Here is a 22674-nt window from a genome sequence, read left to right on the forward strand (position 1 = left end):
GAATGTATATCACTGTAGTAAAACCATTAAAAAGTGATTTCTTTTTTCATAATACAATAAGTGACCAAGTAAGAAGTCATTCTCAGTAAATGTCTGAAAATAAATACTAGAAGTGGGTGTGCTGCTTTGTATGAACCAAAAATGTAAGAACATGTACTCCCAGTTAAAAGATGAGGAAAATGAACTTTTTATTTAACATATATTGAACCTAAGTCAGTTGTTTAAAATGAAACATTCTTTGACTCAAGTTTATAAATTAAAACAAAAACAAAGCATTGGATACTCTTTATTTCTGTGGCTTGACCATCTTTACATCTGTGGATTGCTTAAGGCAGGGGTGTCCAACTCCAGTCCTAGAGGCCCCCTGTCCAGCATGTTGTAGATCAGACACCACCTGTCTCCAACATCAGACATTCATGAGAAACAGGTGGGCGACATGCAGGAGGGGGCTTTCCAGGACTGCAGTTCAGTCCACTGATTAAAAGCTTACAGTCAACAGAATTTCAAAAGCAACCCTTCCCTCTTGAACAGTTTACATCTTCTACCTTTTAGTGCACAAAAAGCATCCACACGTGAGATCTTTTTTTTTAAAGATTTATGGGAGAAACTGCCACTCAAGCCCCACACAATAAAATGTTTTAGACCTTTGTGGTGGGAATGGATCATAGCTAGTGCTTCTGAATTCTCTTTGTATTGATAGAATCCCCTCTGCTGTGTAAACCTGAAGTTTGCTTCTTCACACTTGAACAAACAGTATCACTGTAAGAGCAATACTGTTACTGTGGCAACCAAACTTAAAAAAAAAAGCTCATTTACTGCCATTAATGAGCTCCTTTAACAACCCTATTATCAACCACTGGACTGTATTTAATGAAAACAAGTTACTGAAAGTAGGAACATTTGGGAAAAGTCTGATGGTTCCGTACACCATCAAGCCAGATTAAAGCCTTCATTGTGATTTATGGCATCTAGAAGTTTCTCGCGAAGTGTTTCTTTACTTGTGTACTTGGGCAAGTCGAGGAGATTAAAGCAGGTGTGCGCAACAGGAAAGTACTGCTCCCCTCCACCAGTTGACTGGATCACCAGGTTTAAGCTTTTCATCCCCAAGATTGGTATGCGGTCACTTCCTGTGAGGAACACTGAGGAGAGAAAAGACATAGTTTCACTTTCTTTCTTTGATGTGTGAGCGCTACTTTTTGAACCCCTGTGTTTAGCAGCACTTACAGAGAAACTGTTTCTTGTTTTCTAAAGGTAAGTCATGAAACACCTCCCAGAAGATCTTGATGGTGGGATGCCCATCCCAGAACTCTCCTCTGTACTCTGTGCTCTGAGGAGAATAAATAAATCATATATGTCAGATTTATCGTCCCACCTTGTGCTTAATCTTTATTAAAATAACATGAAAGGTAAACGCCAAAGGATGAGACCTGTTCGAGCTCCATCCAGTCGTAGTTGGTGTTGCCAATGACCATTGCTTGCAGCTCATTAGGCTGGAAGAGCTCAACAACCTCTCCACCACACACTTTGTGGAAGCCGGCATAGAAACCCTCAAACAGCGGAGCCACAGATGTGTTGAAAACATAATCCACATAGGCATCAACAAAGTCCTGCCTATAGGTGTAGAGGACAGGGGGTGGAAAAGTGAGACGATTGTACTGAGCATGGAAATTAATCGATACAAATGGGTATCTGTACAATTTACGGGTGAAATCGAGATGCATCGGTCGCTTTTTTTCATCAATCCATCCTCCATCCATTTTCTAACCCACTTGTTCCTGTTTTCAGGGTCGATGGGCGATTTTTGCCATGTTGTATTTCATTCTATCCTGTGTTTCCGAGGCCCATTGAATGCACCATCAGTGCTGCGCGTTTTGTTTTGAACACGGACTGAGGCTGGTGTCACAGACTGAGTTTACCTCGTACTGAGATTGATTATGAGCATATATGCGCCCTACCGGAAAATTCATTTTCGCTAAAAAATTCAGTTTTGTTTATTTTTGTTTTCAAAGTGAAATAACACGTCCTTTATTTGTTTATTAGATTAGGTTAGGGTTAGATTACAATCCCAGTACGGAGGTAAACTCAGTCCGTGACACGGGAAGCACATTTGTACCGCAACAAAGTTATAAAAACACAGAGGTCAGTTAGAGCAGCAGCTATAGATGAGATTTAAAACGCACCCAAAAACTTCAAATCAGTCGCAAAAAGATGGTAAACCTGACCAGACGCAGGTGGTTTGTAAAGAATGCCGTGCTGCAATACCTTACACAAACTGAGTGGCTCACTAGTATCGATACGGCGCCGCCACTCCCCCTGCCCCCGCCCCCCCCCCCCGCTTTCTTTGTTCTAAGTTGCGAAAGACCTAATAGTGAGAGGTTATTATTATTAGTATTACTTATATCAGAAGTGTTAATGCTTTCTGCTGCTCACTACTGTATTAGCCTCATGTTAGTATCTGTGTGCCAGACAGGAATATAGACATTGTGCTATTATTATAAGTGTCACTTTAGTCCCTCATTGAGTGATGCTGTCTAACTGTTTCCTGTTTAAGTTGTGACAGTGTGATAAACAGGTTTCAAATGTGAGGAAACCGATTCCAACTGCTTATGTTGAATCTGGTTCCAAATCCCAACGCTACTTGTGAAAAGGCCTGTTTTTTTGTTGTTGTGCTTTTTAAGAGGCTACAAAGAAGTTGCATAAAGTGATGCATAGTTCTAGAGATACTAGTAGAGATTAGAAGCACTTTTTTTTTGTTATATTTGCTGCTTATAAGGAATACAACAAATCCTCTGCCTCTAGTACCATACTGAATTGCAGCTACTTATTTACTATTTACATTTTTGGTATCATGTTGAATCATATCGCATTGTGTGAAACTGAATCGCCATCAAATCGTATCAAATTGTGAACGGGGTGAATTGTATTGTATCGCCAGGGGACCCAATGTATCGCTAATGTATCGTATCACTGGTAGTGTATCGAATCGATACACATGCCAAAATTGTACACATGGAGGAACTCATTTTCATTCAGCAAAAAAAAAATAAAAAATCAGACAAGCACAAAATCTTCTCTTTTATCTAATTCTGAACGAGTGAACCTATTCATAGTATCATGATTATTCACACTTAGGCTTGGAAGAAATTTCTCCCATTTCTCTTTGAAAAATCGTGATCAAATGCGCAATCTGGATTTAATACGGATGAAATTCATTGAGGTAACTGAGGAATCAATCCAACATAATTTAGTAAAATATCCTAAAGATCGGTCAATTACGAACTAAAATATGAATTATTGAAATTTCGCCAACGATGAGAGATGGATATTTCTTCAATTTTTTAAACTGATCCAGAATCAGTACATTGATGCAGATCCCCTCCAAAATTTAATGGAATCTTCCATGGCGTGAAGTCTATCTTTGGGGAAAAGATTTATAAAAAATCTGTAATCCTGCTAACAAACAAATGCTGGTGAAAACATTACCCCCAACAATAGCAACAATTTAAAAATGACCCTTAACCTTACAGAGGTAGATTTATGCCTTTATTAATCAATCAAAAAAAAAAAAAGTAGTTTACTTCAATCAAAAATAAATATTTTCAATCAAAGAAAATACATGTTCAAATGCAAAAAAAAATATTTAAGACCCAAATAATTGCTTTTTGAACACTTTTTTCTTTGATTGAAAAGGTTACCTGTTAGACTTAGTAACATTCATCTCTCCACCACTGGGAACTAGTTCCAACACTTCTGTGGCACCGTAGTTTTCTTCCGTAATCTGAAAAGAAAACAACCATTCATGGACCGACTCGATTCAATCAGTGCTTTTCAAATTTCTCTCGAAGAGCATCTCAAACTATTTTACTGTGAAATTCAGGCAGAAGGTTTCCTCAAAGTCGTCTTCTGTGTAGTCCAACAACTGCTGCAGACCCCTAGTTAACAAAGACAACGTGTAAAAATCACAAAGATCAAACTTGTATCTGTGCATTGATCGATGGTTTCTTGATCCAACCTTCCCACATCAGGCATCAACTCTTTCAGATCATCCAATGTGGGTTTCTTCTTCAGAAGCTTCTTGTACAGAGCCACGGGGAAGTGGAGCTCCACTATAGTGAGGTTGTAGATGGCCAGGCCGCAGATCACCCCGATGAGGTTGAACAAGTCGATGTCCTCGAAAGTCTGAAAGGAGTCGAGCACAATCCAGATCCACATTTGGTTTAGTTCAAGTAAAAGACAAAATTATTAGACATGATCAAGCTTTTAAAGGTTTAGTTTAGATTATTGTGAGGCCTGTTAGAGCCCGATATGTAACAAAATAAATGTAATAATACCCGAAATCTAATAACTGGTCAATAATGTAACAAAATAATAAAACTAAAAGTTATTTACATAACCAGAGTTCTCTGAGTAATATGAGTGAGATGTCTCACTATGGGATATATACAGTATGATGCGGAGGCGTATATCCCATAGTGAGACATGGAAACGACTTATGAAAGAGAACCCAAAATGTAATAAACATTTTTAACATTTTATTACATCATAGAGTGAATCAAGGATTTATGAATTAACGGGATTATTGCTTCAATGTGCAGAGTATATATATGTACACACACACACACACACACAGGTACATATACATACACCGGTAATTATTATTATAATTATTAAAGCCTTTTGGGGAACCTTGACTTGACGTTTTTGGTAACCTTTTCTTTTCTTCGTCTTACCTTCATATAAGACAACATTATATTTTGGGCTCAGCACTTTTTTTCTTAATTACCTTTTGGGTTTTATTACATTTATTTTTTATAACATTTCAGGTCTTGTTACATTTCGGGTCGTGCCCTGTCTGCACACTGAACAAGTGAGATTTACAATTATATAAACCAAAAAGTAGAAAAGTAGAATGAATTATTATGAAATATTATCCCTTGTTTGAACTATTTATGGGTTTTATTAGCAATATTTACCCCTTGTGATAATTTTTTCAATTATTGCTATAAAACTGAGTGCATAATGTTAAGAAAGTTATACATTTTACCCAAATGTGAGTGAAGTTTTGCTGTGCTGATTACCTTGTGTGAAAACCAGATGAGCCTGGAGTCTTCGTAATAACGAAACATCCCATATTTGGGATCCAACAGTTCTTTCATGATCAGGAGGAAGAATTCTTTCCTCACGCCTCCTGCATCAACTGCCTCCTCTCCCAAAAAGACCACCTGTCAAGTCCCAATCATAATAATGATGTGATAGTTTGTTAAAAAACACTGCGTCGGTCCTGTATGGTGTTTCTAACCGTCTTCACCTTCAGGGGCTTTTTGTAATCGACATTCTTGGACTTGCGAAGGACTTCCATGGTGTCCCCCACAATGTTCTCCCTTCGAACGATGAGAATAAGGCATGGGAGGACAGACTCCAGAGCTGGGAAAAACATAGAGCTGTAGTTTTGCACCTCCGCCTGGTCCACTGCCAACTAAGAGTATAAAAATGAGTCTGAGGAGTGACTGACTTTACAGATACAGCTTCTTCACATAAATGAACATCTGTGTGGTACCTGCATCTGCATGACAGCGTCCGTTTGAAGCAGGGTGGTTTTTGCTAGGGCATCAAACACAAAGGGATACTTGCACAGTGTCACCTCGTTATCATGACCCTGAGAACACACCAGGGTTGGGGTCAACTGTAAAATACACTAAAAAAATATTATCTATCATCTAGGTATAAATTCTTTTAAAAATTGTCAAATTATCCTCAAGAGAACTGACAGGTAGTGGGGAAAAGTTGATATGAAACACATTTTAATAATTGTTTACTACGTATCATTACTGTATAAATTACATATTAACTATGTAAGTCATAGACCTGTAAAATTATTCCCTACATCTGCATTTAATTAAATTGTAAATTACAGTTTTTAATTTCAATGCCAGTCACAATTACAAAGTAACAATTCAATTATGGTTACTAAAGTAATTTTTTTTTCCAATTACAGTACATTACAACAGAAGTATGTTATGATGGCAGACATCTGGCCCACCGTTGGATACATCTTCCTTTGAACCCATGCGACGTAGTCCCCTCTGATGTCTATCAGGTCATTCAGCTCGTGAATGTAGAATTTGTCGTAGTGAATGATCTGTCCTGCTTTCTCGTTCACCTGAAACATCACTCATTGTGAGACCAACAAATCGTGTCGGCTTCAGTCATGTCGCTGCAGCTCTGACTCACAGCTCACCATGTGTAAAAGCTCCAGAAAACGGAGCGACGTGTCCAGGAAACGTCTGAGGATCTTGTGCTCCAATGAAGGGACTCCTACTCTGAAAATCTGAAGCAGATACACGACGACATTCTTGTATAGCTCAACCAGTCGCTGAAAGACGGAGGGTTCAAGCGTAGCCCACCAGTTTCCTGATTCAAAGGAGAGGCAAATGAGAACAGTGAGAAGAAAACTGCCATTTAAAAAAAAAAAAAAAATTGGTGTGTTCTTCATTCTTTTGTAATTACGCTTTAAAAACCAAATCAGAATAACAAATAAACGGTGTGGTTATTTTGTTTTACTGACTTAAAATTAAAACAAAGATACAGAAAAATCAAAAACCAGATAAGCAGCGTTTTTCTGTTTTAAAAAAAACTTTGTTCTGTTTGTGAGATATTTGGATATTTACAGGGAAATTAGAGCAAGAACTGAAGTCCACTGCACCTGGTTTCCCTCCACAGGTTCTGGACCAGGTCTCCTCACTCAACAGGACTGTTTAAAATTTATTTCAGCAGTTTTCTGGTCCTGCTCCTGTTTTCATTCAGTGTGTGGATGTTTTAGCTCGTAAAAAGCTGCTCATGTTTAGGTTTCGTTTTACGATGTTACGGTCCAAATAGTATCCAGCACCAGTAGATTCATTACACTACCTCTGGTTCCTTTAATCACATATGTGATATGTTTTACTAATATGTCCCCTTTAAAACCACACAGAGTGGCCCAACACCGTTTACTTGTTATTTTCATTTGGTTTTTAAAACGGAATAACCAAAGAACGAAGGGTACACAGATTTAAAAAGTATCATGTCTCACCCAACACCTTCAGGGGAGCCTCTTTTAGCTCGATAACAGATCTAGCAAACGGAATAGTTAAGGTTCCATAGTTTTCTTGTTCGGTGAGGAGAGGGCACTCTGGGAGAATGAGGTAAAGCCTCAGGACTTCGATGTCTGGGGGAGAGCTGCTCAGACAAGGGATTAAATGCTTCTCCAGACTGGCAGCAATCTGAAAGAAGGAAGCAAACAAATCTTTCAGAAATAACATGAATATTAGAACTTTGATTTTAAAAAGTCATCTGATGCAATGTTGATTTTTTTTTTTTACACATTTCTGTAAAAATGCGAGATACTGATTTCAGCATTCGGTATGAATAAGGAGCCAGGTGATGGTGTGAGGCATGAAAAGGATAAATACAATCAATAATGCAGGTAATAATGCAGCATAAAATTATTATTAATATTAATAATAATAATAATAATATGTTAAGTTAAGGTTTATTTTATTCAGACAATTTTTTTCAGGAAAAAGAGTTCTGCTGATCACCAGGGTTTTCACCAGTAATTTCTCACTGCATAGGGGGCGTGGAGTGCGGCGCTGACACGGCAAATTTTGAAATGTATAACTCTTGGAGGGCCAAAATTTCTGAAGTAAAGCTAAAGTTGTTTTTTAATCTTTGTTACTCACTTACTTTTAGGGGTTTGCCATCTAAGGGACCTCACGATTCAATTTCAATTCAGGGTGCTACGATTCGATTAATCAACGATTATTATGATGTAAACGATTATCATAATTTTCTATGCATATATTTTTCTTTTCCTCACTTTGTGCCTATTTCACACTTTTAAACAAGGTAAATGTGTCGGCATCCATTCATTTAAGTAACCAAACTAATTTATCACTATTATCTTTATTTATATCAAATCACTAAATCCAACAGTAATCGTATTACAAAAGAAATAAATATATATAAAAATAACTAAAATATGAGCTTGTTCAGCTAATTCAATCTGATCTAACACAAAAGCTTATTCAGTAAAAATAAAGACTTTCAAACAAAACTTAAATGAGCAGCATAAATCCCACATTTTGCTGTGCACAATCAAAGCAGCTTTAAAAACATATAAAACCTAAAATATCAGCTCTCTTAACACTTGTGGAATTTGGGTTTTTAAATAAAAGGTGGAAGGATAAAGAACATAATGAATTATTAATGCAAGGGACTGTAAGTGCTGAGACAATAGTGCAGCTGCTCATCATCGTTGCTGTCTTCACTTTCAAATGATTGTGTAAGAAATGAATGGTAAATGGTAAATGGAATTGATTTATATAGCGCTTTATCACCACACTGAAGCAGTCTCAAAGCGCTTTACATATCAGCTCATTCACCCAATCACTCTCACATTCACACACCAATGGGACAGAACTGCCATGCAAGGCGCTAGTCGACCACTGGGAGCAACTTAGGGTTCAGTGTCTTGCCCAAGGACACTTCGACACATAGTCAGGTACTGGGATCGAACCCCCAACCTCTCAATCAGTAGACGACCCACTATCACCTGAGCCACTGGTCAACATGTTCACTGTGCTCTGCTGTGCAGTTACACAGCGGTAAAAACAGGAGTGTCAGAGCCAATCGCCTGTATTAATTAGACGGTGCGGCTGATGAATGCGTTTCTCGGTTATGCAAATTAAAAAGAAAGTTTAAACAACCCGTGCATACCTGGGAGTCCCTTTTGTGTCAAAGTTTGCAACAATTATTACGACAGTACCAAAAAAAACCAACAGAAAATCCCCCCAACGTTGCTGAAAACTGAACATAGAGGGCGCCATCGCTTGATAGGAGAGCAAAATTACAACATCGGGGCCCCTACGCTTAACAGCACTGATCGCCTTTGATGAGTCCTTAGATGTTTTACTTGACTTCTATGTAATAGTTCCAGCAAGATTCATTTTGTCTTCTTCTTACATTTATTTAAAGGCACACCGCAGACTTTTTGACCTAAAGAGTTGACTCATTTGAGTTATTTTAAAGGATTCCTCAGGCCAATATACTGCGCTTGACAGCATCAATGCTCCGAGTGGGGCTTCCCTCTTGAAATACCGCCCATGTAAGTTTGGAGAGACAGACCGTCTTTGGCAGGTCATGTGACCTGGAGAATGCCTGGAGAACGTATCACTTTACGGCAGTCACGTGACATACTAATTGGGCTATAAGGCTTTTGCTAGTACTTTTCTGCCTGTTCAACTCCTGGTCATGGCCGAGGCATGCAAAAAGTTTAAAACTGCTTGTGAGGAGGCCCCCTTAGCCGACCCGCCTTCCACCTGGCACCGGACACCGCCCCCCCGGGTCGCCCGTCCTTTGTCTGCCCCGACCCCGGCTGCCGCTCGACCCCCGGCAAAGAGGGTCGATGACGGCGGCAAGGCCAGGGAGTAGGGGGGAGCGCCACCGACGCGGCGAGGAGGGCCGAGCGCTGGGCCTCCGGCGGCAGGGAGAGGAGGGTGGCGGCTGCTCCTCCAGCCATGGTGCGAGCCCAGCCCTTAGAGCCAATCCTTATCCCGAAGTTACAGGTCAACTGCTGTCTGCATACACAATCAAAAGACAACGGAAGCTGGCCCGACTGACCATTTGTTGATTTTTTGTAACAGTGCTGCGGCGCTCATGGCCACGAGGGGCACTTGACATGAAAGTTTCAGGTCTAGTGGCCAAAAGTTACACAGTGTGCCTTTAAGGTTTCACTTATTTGGACAAGGTTTTTCATGTCAGGAGATAAAAAAAAATTACTGAAAAACCTTGTCTGATTAAACAAAACCTTAACTTTATATACTATTCAAAATGAAGACAAAGTTAATCTTGCTGGAATTCATAATAATAATAATAATAATAATAATAATAATAATGTAACCTCTGGTAAGCACTGGCAAGGGAAATTCCCTCCACCCACTTAGTTAGGCAGGGGTACACCCTGGAGAGGGTGCCACTCCATCCCAGGAAAATTTTAAAGATTGTTTAAAATCGAGGAAAAAAACACCTTGAATCAAATAATTCTCAACTTTCCGGATAAAGACTAGTTTAAAAAACTGGTTAATTAAGAAATACTTTTTGAATCTAAAATAGTTTGTCCTTTGTTGCAGAGCTGTCCTTAACTGTTCTAAATGAGACAAAAGCACTGTTGAGCATGTTCTGACGATCCAGTTTTAGGTTTGAACTGAAGCAAAGAAACACTATTAGGTTCATCTGCCGCAGTTATAAATGACTTTTTCCACAATTTGCATTTTGTGTAAATGTTTCAGAGGCACAAGATTCAGTTTCACCTGCTGCGCAATCTCAGGGCGATCTCGTTGGATGAGCCTGTGCAGCAGTATTCGAGCCATGTTTACATCCAGTCCTGAACATTTACTGCTTGTGTTGTAGTGATCTGGTTGACTGGAAAAAATAAAATAGTATTCATTAGTTACACAGTATGTGTACAGAAGAAAACACATTAAAATGCACATTTCTATTAAAAGCTTTTCAGGCTTAAAGATACCATGACATCATTATTGTAAGCATTAAATTACTCAACATCCATTCAACATATTCTACTTATTTCAGCAAAAAATTTACATAGAAAAAATACTTAACTTTGGTGTTTTTCTTCCTCTCTAATTAATTTCATATTAATTGAGAAATTCAGAATCATAATTTCATTTACCAAGGTGATCTGATCTTAAAATTACCATCAATATTTTGTCACATTTACAACATACTTGCAGAAGCTTTGATGATTACTGTCCATTTTTCTTTAATAACGTTGGTTCAAAGTTAAAACGTAATAAAACAACATTTGACAATCGGGCATTACCTAGTTGAGAGGAAGGACCCATTGAGGCAGCTCGCTGAGGAAAACACCAGGTCAATTTCACTGAAAAACAAACAAAACAGAAACCACATAAACTACATAACAACCGAAGCGTCAATAAAACCTGTTGAAAACATGGCTACTTATTCTGATGGTCAAATGTGTCTCGAGTTAAGATAAAAAAAAGAGGAAGAGCTAATCTCTCAGAGACAAAAATGTTACTTAGAGATTTCCACGGGGAGTCTTCCTGGTAAGTAGCTCAACCACTTCTGGATGAGGTCTTCATTCAAAACATAAATCTTTCTTTGGAGGTCCTGTATCCTCACATCGTTCAGGTTCTCAAAGTCCTGCAGGAAATATGAAAAGGTCAAACTAAGAAATAACAAAATCTATGTACTAGGGCTGGGTAAAATGTAATTTTCTAATATGCGATAAAAAAAAAAGACAATATCATTCAGAATGATAAAGCTTCACTCACTAAATTGACCTGGTTTACTTGAATCACTTTGAGCCATAATGTTAAATGTTCAAGTTGATTTGAGTATTCATTAGTGAAATCCATTTATTAGTTGTTGGTGCAGAGAAAGCTAAATATTAAAAGCATTTCTTTTAAGAGGACTTACTTTAACTGTACAATAGTGAGCAAAGCTCTGATCTCCTCCAGCATAAATCCTTCTCACAAAGCAGCTCTGCTCTTCACCTGCAACGACACACACAGAGAAGTAAGGACACAGCGCAGTGAAGGTGATTTCTATGAACAGACCTAAAGCTGCAGTATGTGTGTTTTTTTGGCTTTATTTGGTCAGAACGCCATAATCACCTTTGTTCATATTATAATTCAAAGTGTTCTGAGTGGACAGTGTAATTTTGCAGCTTCTCTTGGCTCTGTATGTGAGGTTAAGAAATCCAGGGGCGTGACACAATTTTTCAGCCAATCAGAGCTCTTTTTACAAACAGAGTGCTCCATGAGCTGTTTTGGGGTGTTACTAATGGCTGCTTGACTAAACGTGAACGTGCATCAGCTTTAGTCGATGTGCGTTCACGCCCTAGTAGTAAAGTACAATGGCGGACAATCCAGCAGGCGAAGTCCCTATCGTGGCATTAGGCACAATGGCTACACTACAAAGCAAGCGGTAAACGGAAGAGCGAGTTGGAGAACCAACAATTTGAAGGCACAAACATACTCGGGTGGGATGGAATACTCGGAGGTCCACTTAGCGTCCTTTGCAGACCTCCGTGACTGCGTAGGGTTTGCCCCACGTACTGGTGTCAGAGGGAGGTGAGAACAGACGAGATAAAACACATGTAAACCTAAGAGAAGCTTATCCAAGGTGGAGAGAACGGACGCATATCATTTTGCAGTCTGGATGCGCAAGTGGTGGTTGTCACTCCGCTCTGAGCGTCAGCTGAGATCACTGCACCCGCCTGTGTGAGCAGCACATGTCAGCAGCCGCTGTTCAGGGCAGTAACTAAGGAGTGATACGTGCATTCATGTCAGAGTCTCTAAAACACCTGAAAACTCTCCAATAACACAAGATAAAGTCCCTAGATTTGTCACTCGTCTCTTTTGAAAAAAAAGTTGCTAAGAGCTCCACAGATGTGCGTGTTCACGAGGATACTGGTAAGGGACGATAGGTTTCGAAACAGGGGAGGGTGAGCGTGGTCATTTCTATTCAAGTCTCACAATTCTACATACTGCAGTTTTAACAGAGCCGAGGTGTGTCCTCAGAGGTGACTAAATATAGCTTTATTTACCTGAGTCCTGTGAATCTCTTGGAGCATCAGAGGACATCCAAGGACCTTTAATCAGTGCAGGGCTTTTCCTGTTACATGTGGAGCGAGTGCCAAGCTGGCCGTTTCCTCCGAGCCCAAAGGAATCTATCTTTCCAGAAGAAGGCGTGAAAGCCAGCGTGTGTTGCCTTTCAGTAGCAGAAAAATGGAAAGTTTCCATGCCTCAAATTGTTGACTTATTTGATACCGGAGTACATTTATAAAAACAATTATTCAAAGACAACCTTCCGCAGGCGATCTGCGTGACTACGTTTCCCATAAGCTCAAACACTTTCCTCGGGTTGATTTCATGGTTTGTGGAGTTGTGGCCCAGCTGTCCATAACCTCCTGCTCCAAATGTGAACACGCCTCCTTCCTGTAAAATGGCCAATTAAAAAAAGGGCTCAATTACACACGCTTACGGATGTAAATACAGACACATGGATTGTAATACGCTTACACAAATAATTTTGTTACAATAATGGCCACATAGATGCCTAAATATTCTGTTCAACTGCATTTATTTCAGCAAAATAAAAGGTTTAAATCAGTGGTTCCCAACCGTTCGGGTTGCGACCCCATTTTGATATCACTAATTTATGGCAACCCCACAGACATTTTCTCTCTAGAATGAGTCTTTAATCGTGTTTGTTATAGTGTGTTACCAGGGCTTTAAATTAACAACACACCAAATGTGGGTAAAAATGAACTTTGACGGTAAACACTGTAACGTTACTAGCCATTTTAGCTGGTGAAGAATAAAACACCACTGCTGTGTCTGTTTGAATTGGCAGGCTGCAGAAAGTCATTGTTGCCAGATTGGGCTGTTTTCCGCCAAGAAATTTGAAGGTTTTTGTTTGTGTTTAGACTTTAAAATATAATTTGTATCTGCCAACACTGCGTGTTGTACTAATCCTACATTTCCCATGAACACTATGTCATGACGTGTCATTCAACAATTGGCTACGTGCTTACGTTAGCGTGATTGGGGTTATCGGAGAAGACAAACGGAACGGCGCAAAACAAACAATAAGATCTGAAATTAAGTTGTAAAATTAGCTGAGAAAAACAAACAAATGTGTGGAGATATTTATCAGGTGTTGTAAAACCTGGAGTGCAAAAAAGGAAAGCTGCTGCCGACACAGGAGAAAATGTAGATGATAGAGGATCTGAAAATGGGTGGTGAGTGGCTGGTATTTGACCATTTGTTCACCTTTAAAATGTACACTATACAGTTTGTGGGGAGTGTGATTTGTTTACATTAAGCATGCATGTTAATAAAACCTTTTTTTCTCTACAGTACATGTAATTCTTAGTACTGATTAGTGATTACTTCTTTCTAACTTCAAACGGTGTACCAGGGATCCAATTTTTATTTGAGTTAAGTTTGTTTATCAAGTTATGAGAATATACTTTATAAAAGGTTAACTTCTCAGACACACCCAAAGTTCCATAGTACACCTTTTAGGCATTGTAACAACATTGTTTTTAAATTAAATGTTTATATTTTTACCATTTTAATGCATTTCTGCAATCAACTAAAATAAAAACTATTTAAACAAACACGAACACTTAAATCTATTCTGTGGCACTCATAATGTAGTTTATTTTTGCTGGAAAATGGTGGAAAATCTGGTTGGCTGGTAACTTTAAGAATCTACTAGCCATGCTGGCTGGTGATCTAAAAAGTTAATCCAATGCCCTGTGCGTTACGCACAAATTGACACGATGACCCAGCTCAGATAGTTTATTCAAACTAGTTTTATATTTGAGAAAGTGAAATTATACAATACAGTTGTTTGAGATTGTGTGTTCTAATTTGAAGAAGAATTTCTTAAAATGTAAATACAGTTTAGTTAAAATTATTTTCATGACTAGACATTTCAGGCGACCCCACTTTCATTCCAGGTGACAGCACAAGGCGTCACGACCCCAAGGTTGAAAAACGCTGGTTTTAATGCATAAAATACACCTTATATGCAGCACCTTTGTCATGATGCACTCTTATTTTGATGAGTCTCCCTGTTTCCTCTCAGCCTTCTCACCAGCTGGCATCAATCATGCAATCAGCACCCTCTACTCATCTGTGTCTCTAGGAGGTCATTGCCAGACTGTCTGTGTTCTCATGTTCTAGAGGTTCAGTGTTCCCTATTGTAATCTCGGATTGATTCCTCGGCTCTGTACCCTGCTCAACTTCTTGGACCTTCTTCCAGATTATCCCCTGGACACCTCTGCTCTTTCGGCTGGTCTCCCTGTTACTGGACTCTGGTCATCCTGCTTCACCTTCCCCTGGTGCCTCTGCCCGCTTGCAACCACGGCCTGGCAACGAGCAATATAGAATCTAAATCCCATTCCGGCTTCAGTAACTACAGCTCCGTGGCTGTGCCTTTACACGCCCTCACCTGTCAGGCCCACAAGTTCCAGTGGACTGTAGAGGCCGACGCCGCCTTTAAGAGACTCAAGACAGCCTTCACCTCAGCACTAATCCTGCAATCACCCGACCCAGAGCGTCCGATATAGGCATGGGGCAGTTCTCTCTCAAAGGTCAGTACGGGACCATAAGATTCATCCATGTGCCTTTCTGTCCAAGAAGTTGTCTTCAGCTGAGAGAAATTATGACGTGGGGAATCGGGAACTCCTGGCTATGAAAGCAGCCCTGGAGGAGTGGCGTCACCTCCTAGAGGGAGCTAAGGAACCGTTCCTGGTCTGGACAGACAATCGTAATCTGGAATATGTCCGTATGGTTTGTCGACTTGGCCCCTGGCAAGTCAGGTGGGCTCTGTTCTTCTCCTGATTCAACTTCACCATGTCTTACAGGCCAGGTGCTAAGAATGGGAAGCCTGACGCCCTTTCACAAGTTTAAATGAGGTATTATGTGGGACTCGCAGTAATATTGGGACTGCTATGGAGTTAAAACAACTTATTACAAGAGTACCAATTAAAAAAAGAAAAAAACTACAGAAAACCCCTCTCTGCTGATAGAAACACAGCATAGGGGCAGCATCACACTGTAGGGGATCAAAATCACAATGTTGGGGGCCCCTACACTCAACAGTGCTGGCGAGAACCCTGTATTATTGTATAATTGAAATGCTTTTGTCTAAGAGAATATTCAACACAGAAATAAAAGCCACTTAACTTAGTCAGAGCTGCTGTGTGGTCTTCTCCACAGGAGACGTAAACCACTTTCTGAGATCTCAGAGACTTGAGCAATGATGGGTAATGATGATCTGAAAAAAGAAAAACGTGTGCAAACGTAATTTTTTCTAGCTTGCATAATCAAGACTTCCTTTTTTTTTTTTTTTTTTCTGGCACCCACCATTCATGTCATTGAGGCCTAATTGACCAAACTTGTTGCAGCCCCAGCCGAACACGGCCCCTGAGAGAGTTAGGGCAAAGCTGTGAGCGCCGCCGGCTGTAATCTGTGCAAAGGGAATGCCCTGTAGTGACTGAATGGGTTGTGGTGTGGAAACACTCTGTCCGTTTAATCCCAGCCCGAGCTGACCATAGCGGTTCTGGCCCCAGGAGTAGACCTGGCCCCCTGTGAACATCAGCAACATAAAAACTGTGCGAAGGGTAACATCCATCCATCAATGTGGCTACCATTCATCCTCACCTTTTGAAAGTGCGAGGGAGTGCCAGAAACCACAGGCTACCTGAGCAATTTGTACATCTGACAAACTCTTGATGTTTCTAGTGCGTCAGAAAAAAAAATTCCCATTAATTAGAAGCTCCTCTTTATTGTCTACTCCAAACATAGGCAACTGGCGGCTCTCGGTCTAGTTTTATGCCGCCACCCCCAAGGCTACTGCAAAAAATGTATTCAAAACACAAATGACAGAAAAATGCAAATACACTAAATTACTCTGAAATATACTGTATATACTAAAGGACAATGACTCCAAAAACAAAACAAACAAAACACTGCAAACGCACACAAAATGCCAGAATTTTTTTTAAAACAATAAAAATGCATAAAATGAATCTAATACACAAAACAAACAATGCACAAAAAATGACAACAAAAAACAATGAGAAAAATGCACAAAATGACTCGCAAACATGACAGAAAAATGTACAAAACAATAAAAATACACTAAATTAATCTAATACACTTTAGGTGGCCCATATTGATATTTTCTCAGTCTGTGAAGTTATTTTAGGCTAAACTGGAGAATGACGTTGATATCATACGGTTTGAAGCTGTAAGATAAAAATATGCAAAATGACAACAAAATACACATACATTACTCCAGAAAACAATACACACTGTAAAAAATGCACAAAATTACACACAAAAATGACACTAATGAATTTAATACAGAAAACAACAAACGCACACAAAATGAGACAAATATGCAAAAATAACAACAAAAATACACAAATGACTACAAAAAACAATAATAGATAAAAATTTACAAAATGACTCGCAAAAATGACAGAAAAATATACAAAACGACTAAAAATATCCAGAACAAAATGAGAGAAAAATATGCTAAATGACTACAAAAAATAGTAATGAATAAAAATGCACAAAATGACTTGCAAAAATGACAGAAATCTACAAAATTAACTAATACACAAAACAACAAACACACAAATGAGAGAAAAATATACAAAACAATAAAAAATACACTAAATAAGTCAAATAAACGCACACACAATTATCATGAATATACAAAATGACAACAAAAATACACAAATGAATCAAAAAATACATAAAAAAGCCACAAAATTACAGACAAAACAGAAAAATAAAAAAAATACACAAAATAAATCTAATACACAAAACAAACACACACAAAATGAGAAAAATATGCAATACGACAACTAAAAACAGAACTCCTTTGTTATTTCCTGTATTAAGTCATTATTCTAATATTAATGCTGACATCAATGTTGATGATGTGGCCCTCAGATCAGACATTTGTCTTTTTTTGGCCCCCGCTGTAATAAAAGGTGCCCATTTCTGATCTACTAGAATATGCACAATGGAGATAAAGTATAGATTAAGTAGTTAGAAGGAATTAGGGCATAAATATTCTTTACTCACCTAGGCACACGAACACATTCCTCAAAGTTATTTAATCCCAGCTGTCCATCAGAGCCAAAACCCCAGGAGAAAACCAGGCCTTTGTCGTTCAGAGCCATTGTGTGGGCCTCTCCACATGAAACAGCTAGAATAAACTGTGCATCCAACGCCACCACCTGTTCTGATAGTTGACAAGCACCAAACGCGTCAACACAACTAATACCTTTTTTCGGGCAAAGACAAAGTGGCCGTTTGCACCAACCTGGTTTCTTCCTGGACCTCTCATGACCCAGCTGTCCCAGGTCGTTGCAGCCACAGGTGTAAACTGTCCCGTCCTGCAGCATGAACGCCGTGTGCCTGCGCCCACAGCCCATGTCACACACCTGTTTTCCGTGGAAGAACTCACATTTTCGCGGCTCCACCACAATCTCTTCATCTATGCCGCCCAAGCCCAGCTGTCCGTAGGAAGCGTTCCCCCAGCAGAACATGGTGGCCCCAGCACGCCAGGCTCTGGGAACGGAACACCTCAGGTTAGTAGATGGTCCCACACTTTGTCTGTTGGAGCTGTCCTTTGGTTGATCAGAGAATTATGTATTTATTCACACATTCTGATTAAGGCCAGGTGTAAGGAAAAAAATCGATTTGGCGATATATTGCGACATTTTACCGTGACTATCGTATTGATCCAAAAAATGTGAAAAAATGTTTATCATGTTTTTCTACTAAAACAAAAACCATTTAATTGTGCCAACATATGCATATCAAATTAACGCCCGGTCATTAGGAGAGAAAGTTGACCGCACATTATTTTCCTGAAACAAATTGTCTACTTTTATAGAATTTAAGAACTTAACAGAATCAGAATATGTTATAGGAGCAAAATTTGAACTTTAAAAAAAAAAAAAAAAAATATATATTTTTTTTTTTTCTCCTTGTCTGCACATGCTTTCAAAGGTCAACACTACAAGAAGTGCAATCATTATGAGACAGCAACGCATGTTTTGTTAATGCAATAAAATAAATTGATTTATTGTATTGCTTAATTGTGACCATCACCAGCCCTCCCTAAGGAAGGGTAAGAAATCTTTTATTATAGGGAGGATATAAAAAGGGAGAGCAGTGTTACACCTAAGTGGAGGGGGAAGGGAAAGGGAGCAGGGAGGAAAGACTCAAGATAGGAAATAAAAAGGGTGGGGAAGAATAGATTGTTATACAGTGAGGGTGAGATGTGAAGTTGTAGAATATATTGTGCTTATTATGTTGTGTAATCAAGCCAGTATAGTGACAAGTGTGAAGCTTAGCTATAATGGTGGTGGCTGTGGACAGGGAGAATGAGTGAGTGGTAGTACCTAAAGGTATTTAAAAAAATAAATAAATTTGACAGTTCTTGAATTACAGTTATCACCATTTACTTGTTCTCACAAGGTAAAAAAAAATAAATACATTTTATTTCATACTATTTTTTACTTGTAAAGGTGAAATTTGTAATTATTGATATTGCAATGTACAGTGTATCTTGTTTAGTATCGGGATGTATTGTATCGTGACAATAAAATCGTGGACCGTGTCGTCAGATTCATGGCAATGCACATTCCTAAATCTGATCCAAATTATGTATTTATTCACACATTCTGATCAGGGTTTAAATAAAATCTGATATTGTTTATTATGAAACAGATTGATTTATTGATCGTGTTCATTGAAAAATTCATGACAAGATGCCTTTGGAAAAATGATCGCATAGGAAATCACAATCGCAATATTGAGGGAAAAAAAATCGCAATAAGTTTATTTTCCAAAATCGTTCAGCACTAATTCTGATCCAAATTAATAAAAAAAGAAAAAAAAAAGTGGGGATGAGGGGGGTGTCATGATAGAACCCTAAAATGCATATTGAACAAATGATAAGGTGATAAAATGACAGATCAACACGAGTGTATTTGTATAAATACTCTGCAGGAGCTTTCACTTTCAATGGCATGACTTGATAACATTATCATGAGCTCATTTCATAGGCATGTCTGTGTGGATAAACACAGGCACGTCTTTAGCCTGTTGTATTTGTAAGAAAACAGGACAATAATAATCTGTGAAGTAAACAGATTTGCAAAAAAACAGCTACACCTCTAAAGGAAACAAGAAAGCTCTGAATAGTTAGAAAATACATTTAATGCCCGCATATCTGCTATTTTGTAACATAATCCATTACTACATTTTTCTTTCCTTTTGGCTGTTCCCCAACATAAAAATAAATCCTTTTTAAAATCGAAAAAAAAACCAAATATACTGAATATAACATGGCTCAGACAGATAATAAAACAAAGAAGACCAAAAAAACCACCTAAAGGTTAGCTGTTTGATGACACAACAACCATAGTCAGGGCTCTACACTAACTTTTCCAGTGGTGACACTGGTGTGACTAACTTTCTCAGTTGGTCGCACCAGCACAGAATTTGTTTGTTTCTTTTCTTCTTCTTTTTTTTTTTTAGAGCGGGGGGTAGGGGGGGTTACAGTATCTGCATAAATGAACCAGAACACTAGACATGTCCGTCAGATCGTCACACACTAAAATGCAAAGGCCAGCAACATCGTGTCAGACCCTAAACATGTCCAACTTTAGAGAGTTTTCAGTGTCACATGATGGTGGACTGTCTGACCTCAAACAGCCTCAGAAGAACAACACTGTAGATATGAACACTCTGAGAAGTTATTCATACATCCATCATCTCCTTAGGCTGGTACAGTAAGACATCATGATTGGACTGTAAGATTGATTTAATAAACTACTGTGATTTGTAAGTCGAATGAAAGATAATTTATTTATTATTACATTAGTATTAGGCAATATAAATAGGCATATTATATATGGCCTTTTAACGAAATTCATACTGATAGGTAAACATTAATTAAAAACATTAATATTTTATTTTATATTATATATATATATTCCCTCGGTTAAAAATGTTCGTAGAGATTTCTGTATATTCTAGTGGTTCCCAAACTGGGGTATGTGTACCCCCTAGGACAGGGGTCTGCAACCTGTGGCTCTTTGTCTCTTTTTCAATGGCTCCCTATAGCTAAAACAACACATTAAAATAATGAATTGTTATTTTTTACAGAGGGTATTAATGATAAATTACATTGACACCAAATGAAGGCATGATAAAACAATTTGTCAACCTAAAAAAAAAAATAACTCAACTATAAACTTTCCTTGCATCTGTGGTTACCTTACGTTTTAAATCCTTGGTAAGATAACTAAACCAACAAAAAAGTATCTTCTGGAAGAAAATAAGGATTTTACTTGTGTGGGGAAATATTTAATTAACTGTCAATGTGCAAGATTAATATGCATGCTTGATATGTTGCAAGAAATTAGCAATTAGTATTATATATATGTGTGTTGACCAACTTAATCGTGTTATCAAATGCAAGTTATATTTTTGTAGCACTATAAATACATCAACACATTTAAAAAAAAAAAACATTATTAATAATATTATTTGATATAATTGTAACTAGAATGTTATACACTATACTGTCTTCATTGAGATGGTATTTTTTTCAGCTCCGGAAAGATTTTAATCCGGGTGAGATGAAGCAAAAACTGCTCCTTAGAGAATAGTGGCTGCATATCGCTGCCCTAGGGGTACATGAACACCTTTCAGGAGGTACACAAAACATTTCAGTTTATTTTACAAAATTATATATATTTTACACATGCACAGCCTTTTTTTTCATCCATCAATCATAATTTGTTGCACAACTCTTTAAAATACACCAAAAGGTGAAGTTCAAATTCCAAAATGAACACAAAAAAAAAATAAAAAAATAAAAAGTAAATGAATAGAATGGCCTAAATTCAAAGTTAATATTGGACGAGACAGAGGAAAGAGTTTAGACGACTCTGCTGACACAATAAAAACAAACATATATAACATGAGCTCAGGCTACATGGCACAGTAACGTTTAGGAAACACTGTTCTGTGTCAAAATGTTTCTATTTTTGAACATTGTGTTATTGTCTTTTCTGAAAGGCAGAAGTAAACAAACAAGCACAACAGGTGACATACAATGTTGACAACTGTTGAATAAAAGTCATTTTAAAAATCTCCAACATCATTATCCTCATCATACAACAATGATACACAATCTGTTATATGCTTTTAGTAGGGGATTCAGGGTGTGGTTGTAACACTTTATAGCACCTTTAACTCACTAAAGTTTTGAGTTTAAACACTGTAAACTTTAACAAAACCCCAGACAGCTGTTCTAGCTGCTAAAAACGTGGATAAACGACAATAAAACTTAAAATAACGGGTTTGAAATTGGTAGTAACGACACTTAAGTAGCTAATTTTAGACAAACAGTAAGTAGGATTAGCATGCTAACGGTTGTCAAAATAGTGAATACAAGTGCAGTATTTATCCAGATGTGTTTGGATGTTTCCTCTCTATCTCATCTGGTGTTGAACTAGTTATTAAGCCTGACACAAGTTACATTTGTGCAAAATTAAAGGCAGATCTCACCAAATTCACCAGCCAACGTCGCAGCCTGCCCGTGTGGTTCTCACTAGCTCAGGGTTCAGACGGCCACCAATGAATCAGCACATTTCAGACGATATGTTTACAATCGTAAGGCCACTGGCATGAAGACGTAGAAAAATAAACAGCTCAACTGGCCCTGTCACAGCACGAGCCTCTCAACCGCACGATCCCTACAGCACATGCGCGAATCGCATCTACATCCGGTCGGCCAATTTTACGTGAGATCGTGCATTGTTTTACGGATCGGTTTGACTGTCACCATGGCGACAGGATTTTGATTTGGTTTAAAAAAATAAAAATAAAAAAATAAAAAATTTTACAACCCTTTTTTTTTCAATGTTGGCTTTTTTATTATTAATTAATGCAAATAATATATATATATTTATTTAAAGATAATTAGTTTGTGCATTCTAAACCATTTTCAATGTAAAAAAGAAAAATGCATTTCAAT

General features: G+C 38.3%; 1 protein-coding gene across 1 annotated transcript; it reads right to left on the reverse strand.

The window, feature by feature from the left end:
• Positions 1-270: 270 nt before the first annotated feature.
• Positions 271-22431, reverse strand: herc4 (HECT and RLD domain containing E3 ubiquitin protein ligase 4). The gene is made up of 24 exons (XM_028467910.1): positions 22206-22431; positions 17938-18185; positions 17697-17856; positions 16260-16336; positions 15963-16184; positions 15782-15873; positions 12889-13019; positions 12629-12792; positions 11497-11573; positions 11096-11220; positions 10877-10936; positions 10347-10458; positions 7070-7259; positions 6239-6411; positions 6041-6160; positions 5558-5656; positions 5309-5476; positions 5079-5222; positions 4013-4179; positions 3866-3932; positions 3696-3778; positions 1428-1611; positions 1225-1327; positions 271-1139 (listed from the first exon to the last, which is right to left on the reverse strand). The coding sequence occupies exons 2-24, from the start codon at positions 18161-18163 to the stop codon at positions 931-933; spliced, it is 3153 nt and encodes a 1050-aa protein (XP_028323711.1). The 5' UTR covers positions 18164-18185; positions 22206-22431; the 3' UTR covers positions 271-930.
• Between the last annotated feature and the right edge of the window lie 243 nt (positions 22432-22674).

Source organism: Gouania willdenowi, chromosome 15, assembly GCF_900634775.1.
Source record: "Gouania willdenowi chromosome 15, fGouWil2.1, whole genome shotgun sequence".
In the NCBI taxonomy this organism is placed as follows: domain Eukaryota; kingdom Metazoa; phylum Chordata; class Actinopteri; order Blenniiformes; family Gobiesocidae; genus Gouania; species Gouania willdenowi.

Coding starts and splice junctions, on each gene's coding strand:
- herc4 (XM_028467910.1), bottom strand. CDS start 18,163: ATGTTCTGCTGGGGGAACGCTTCCTACGGACAGCTGGGCTTGGGCGGC. Junction 16,185..16,259: donor CTCCCTCGCACTTTCAAAAG/GTGAGGATGAAT, acceptor TGATGTTCACAG/GGGGCCAGGTCTACTCCTGG. Junction 3,933..4,012: donor TTGATGCCTGATGTGGGAAG/GTTGGATCAAGA, acceptor TTTGTTAACTAG/GGGTCTGCAGCAGTTGTTGG.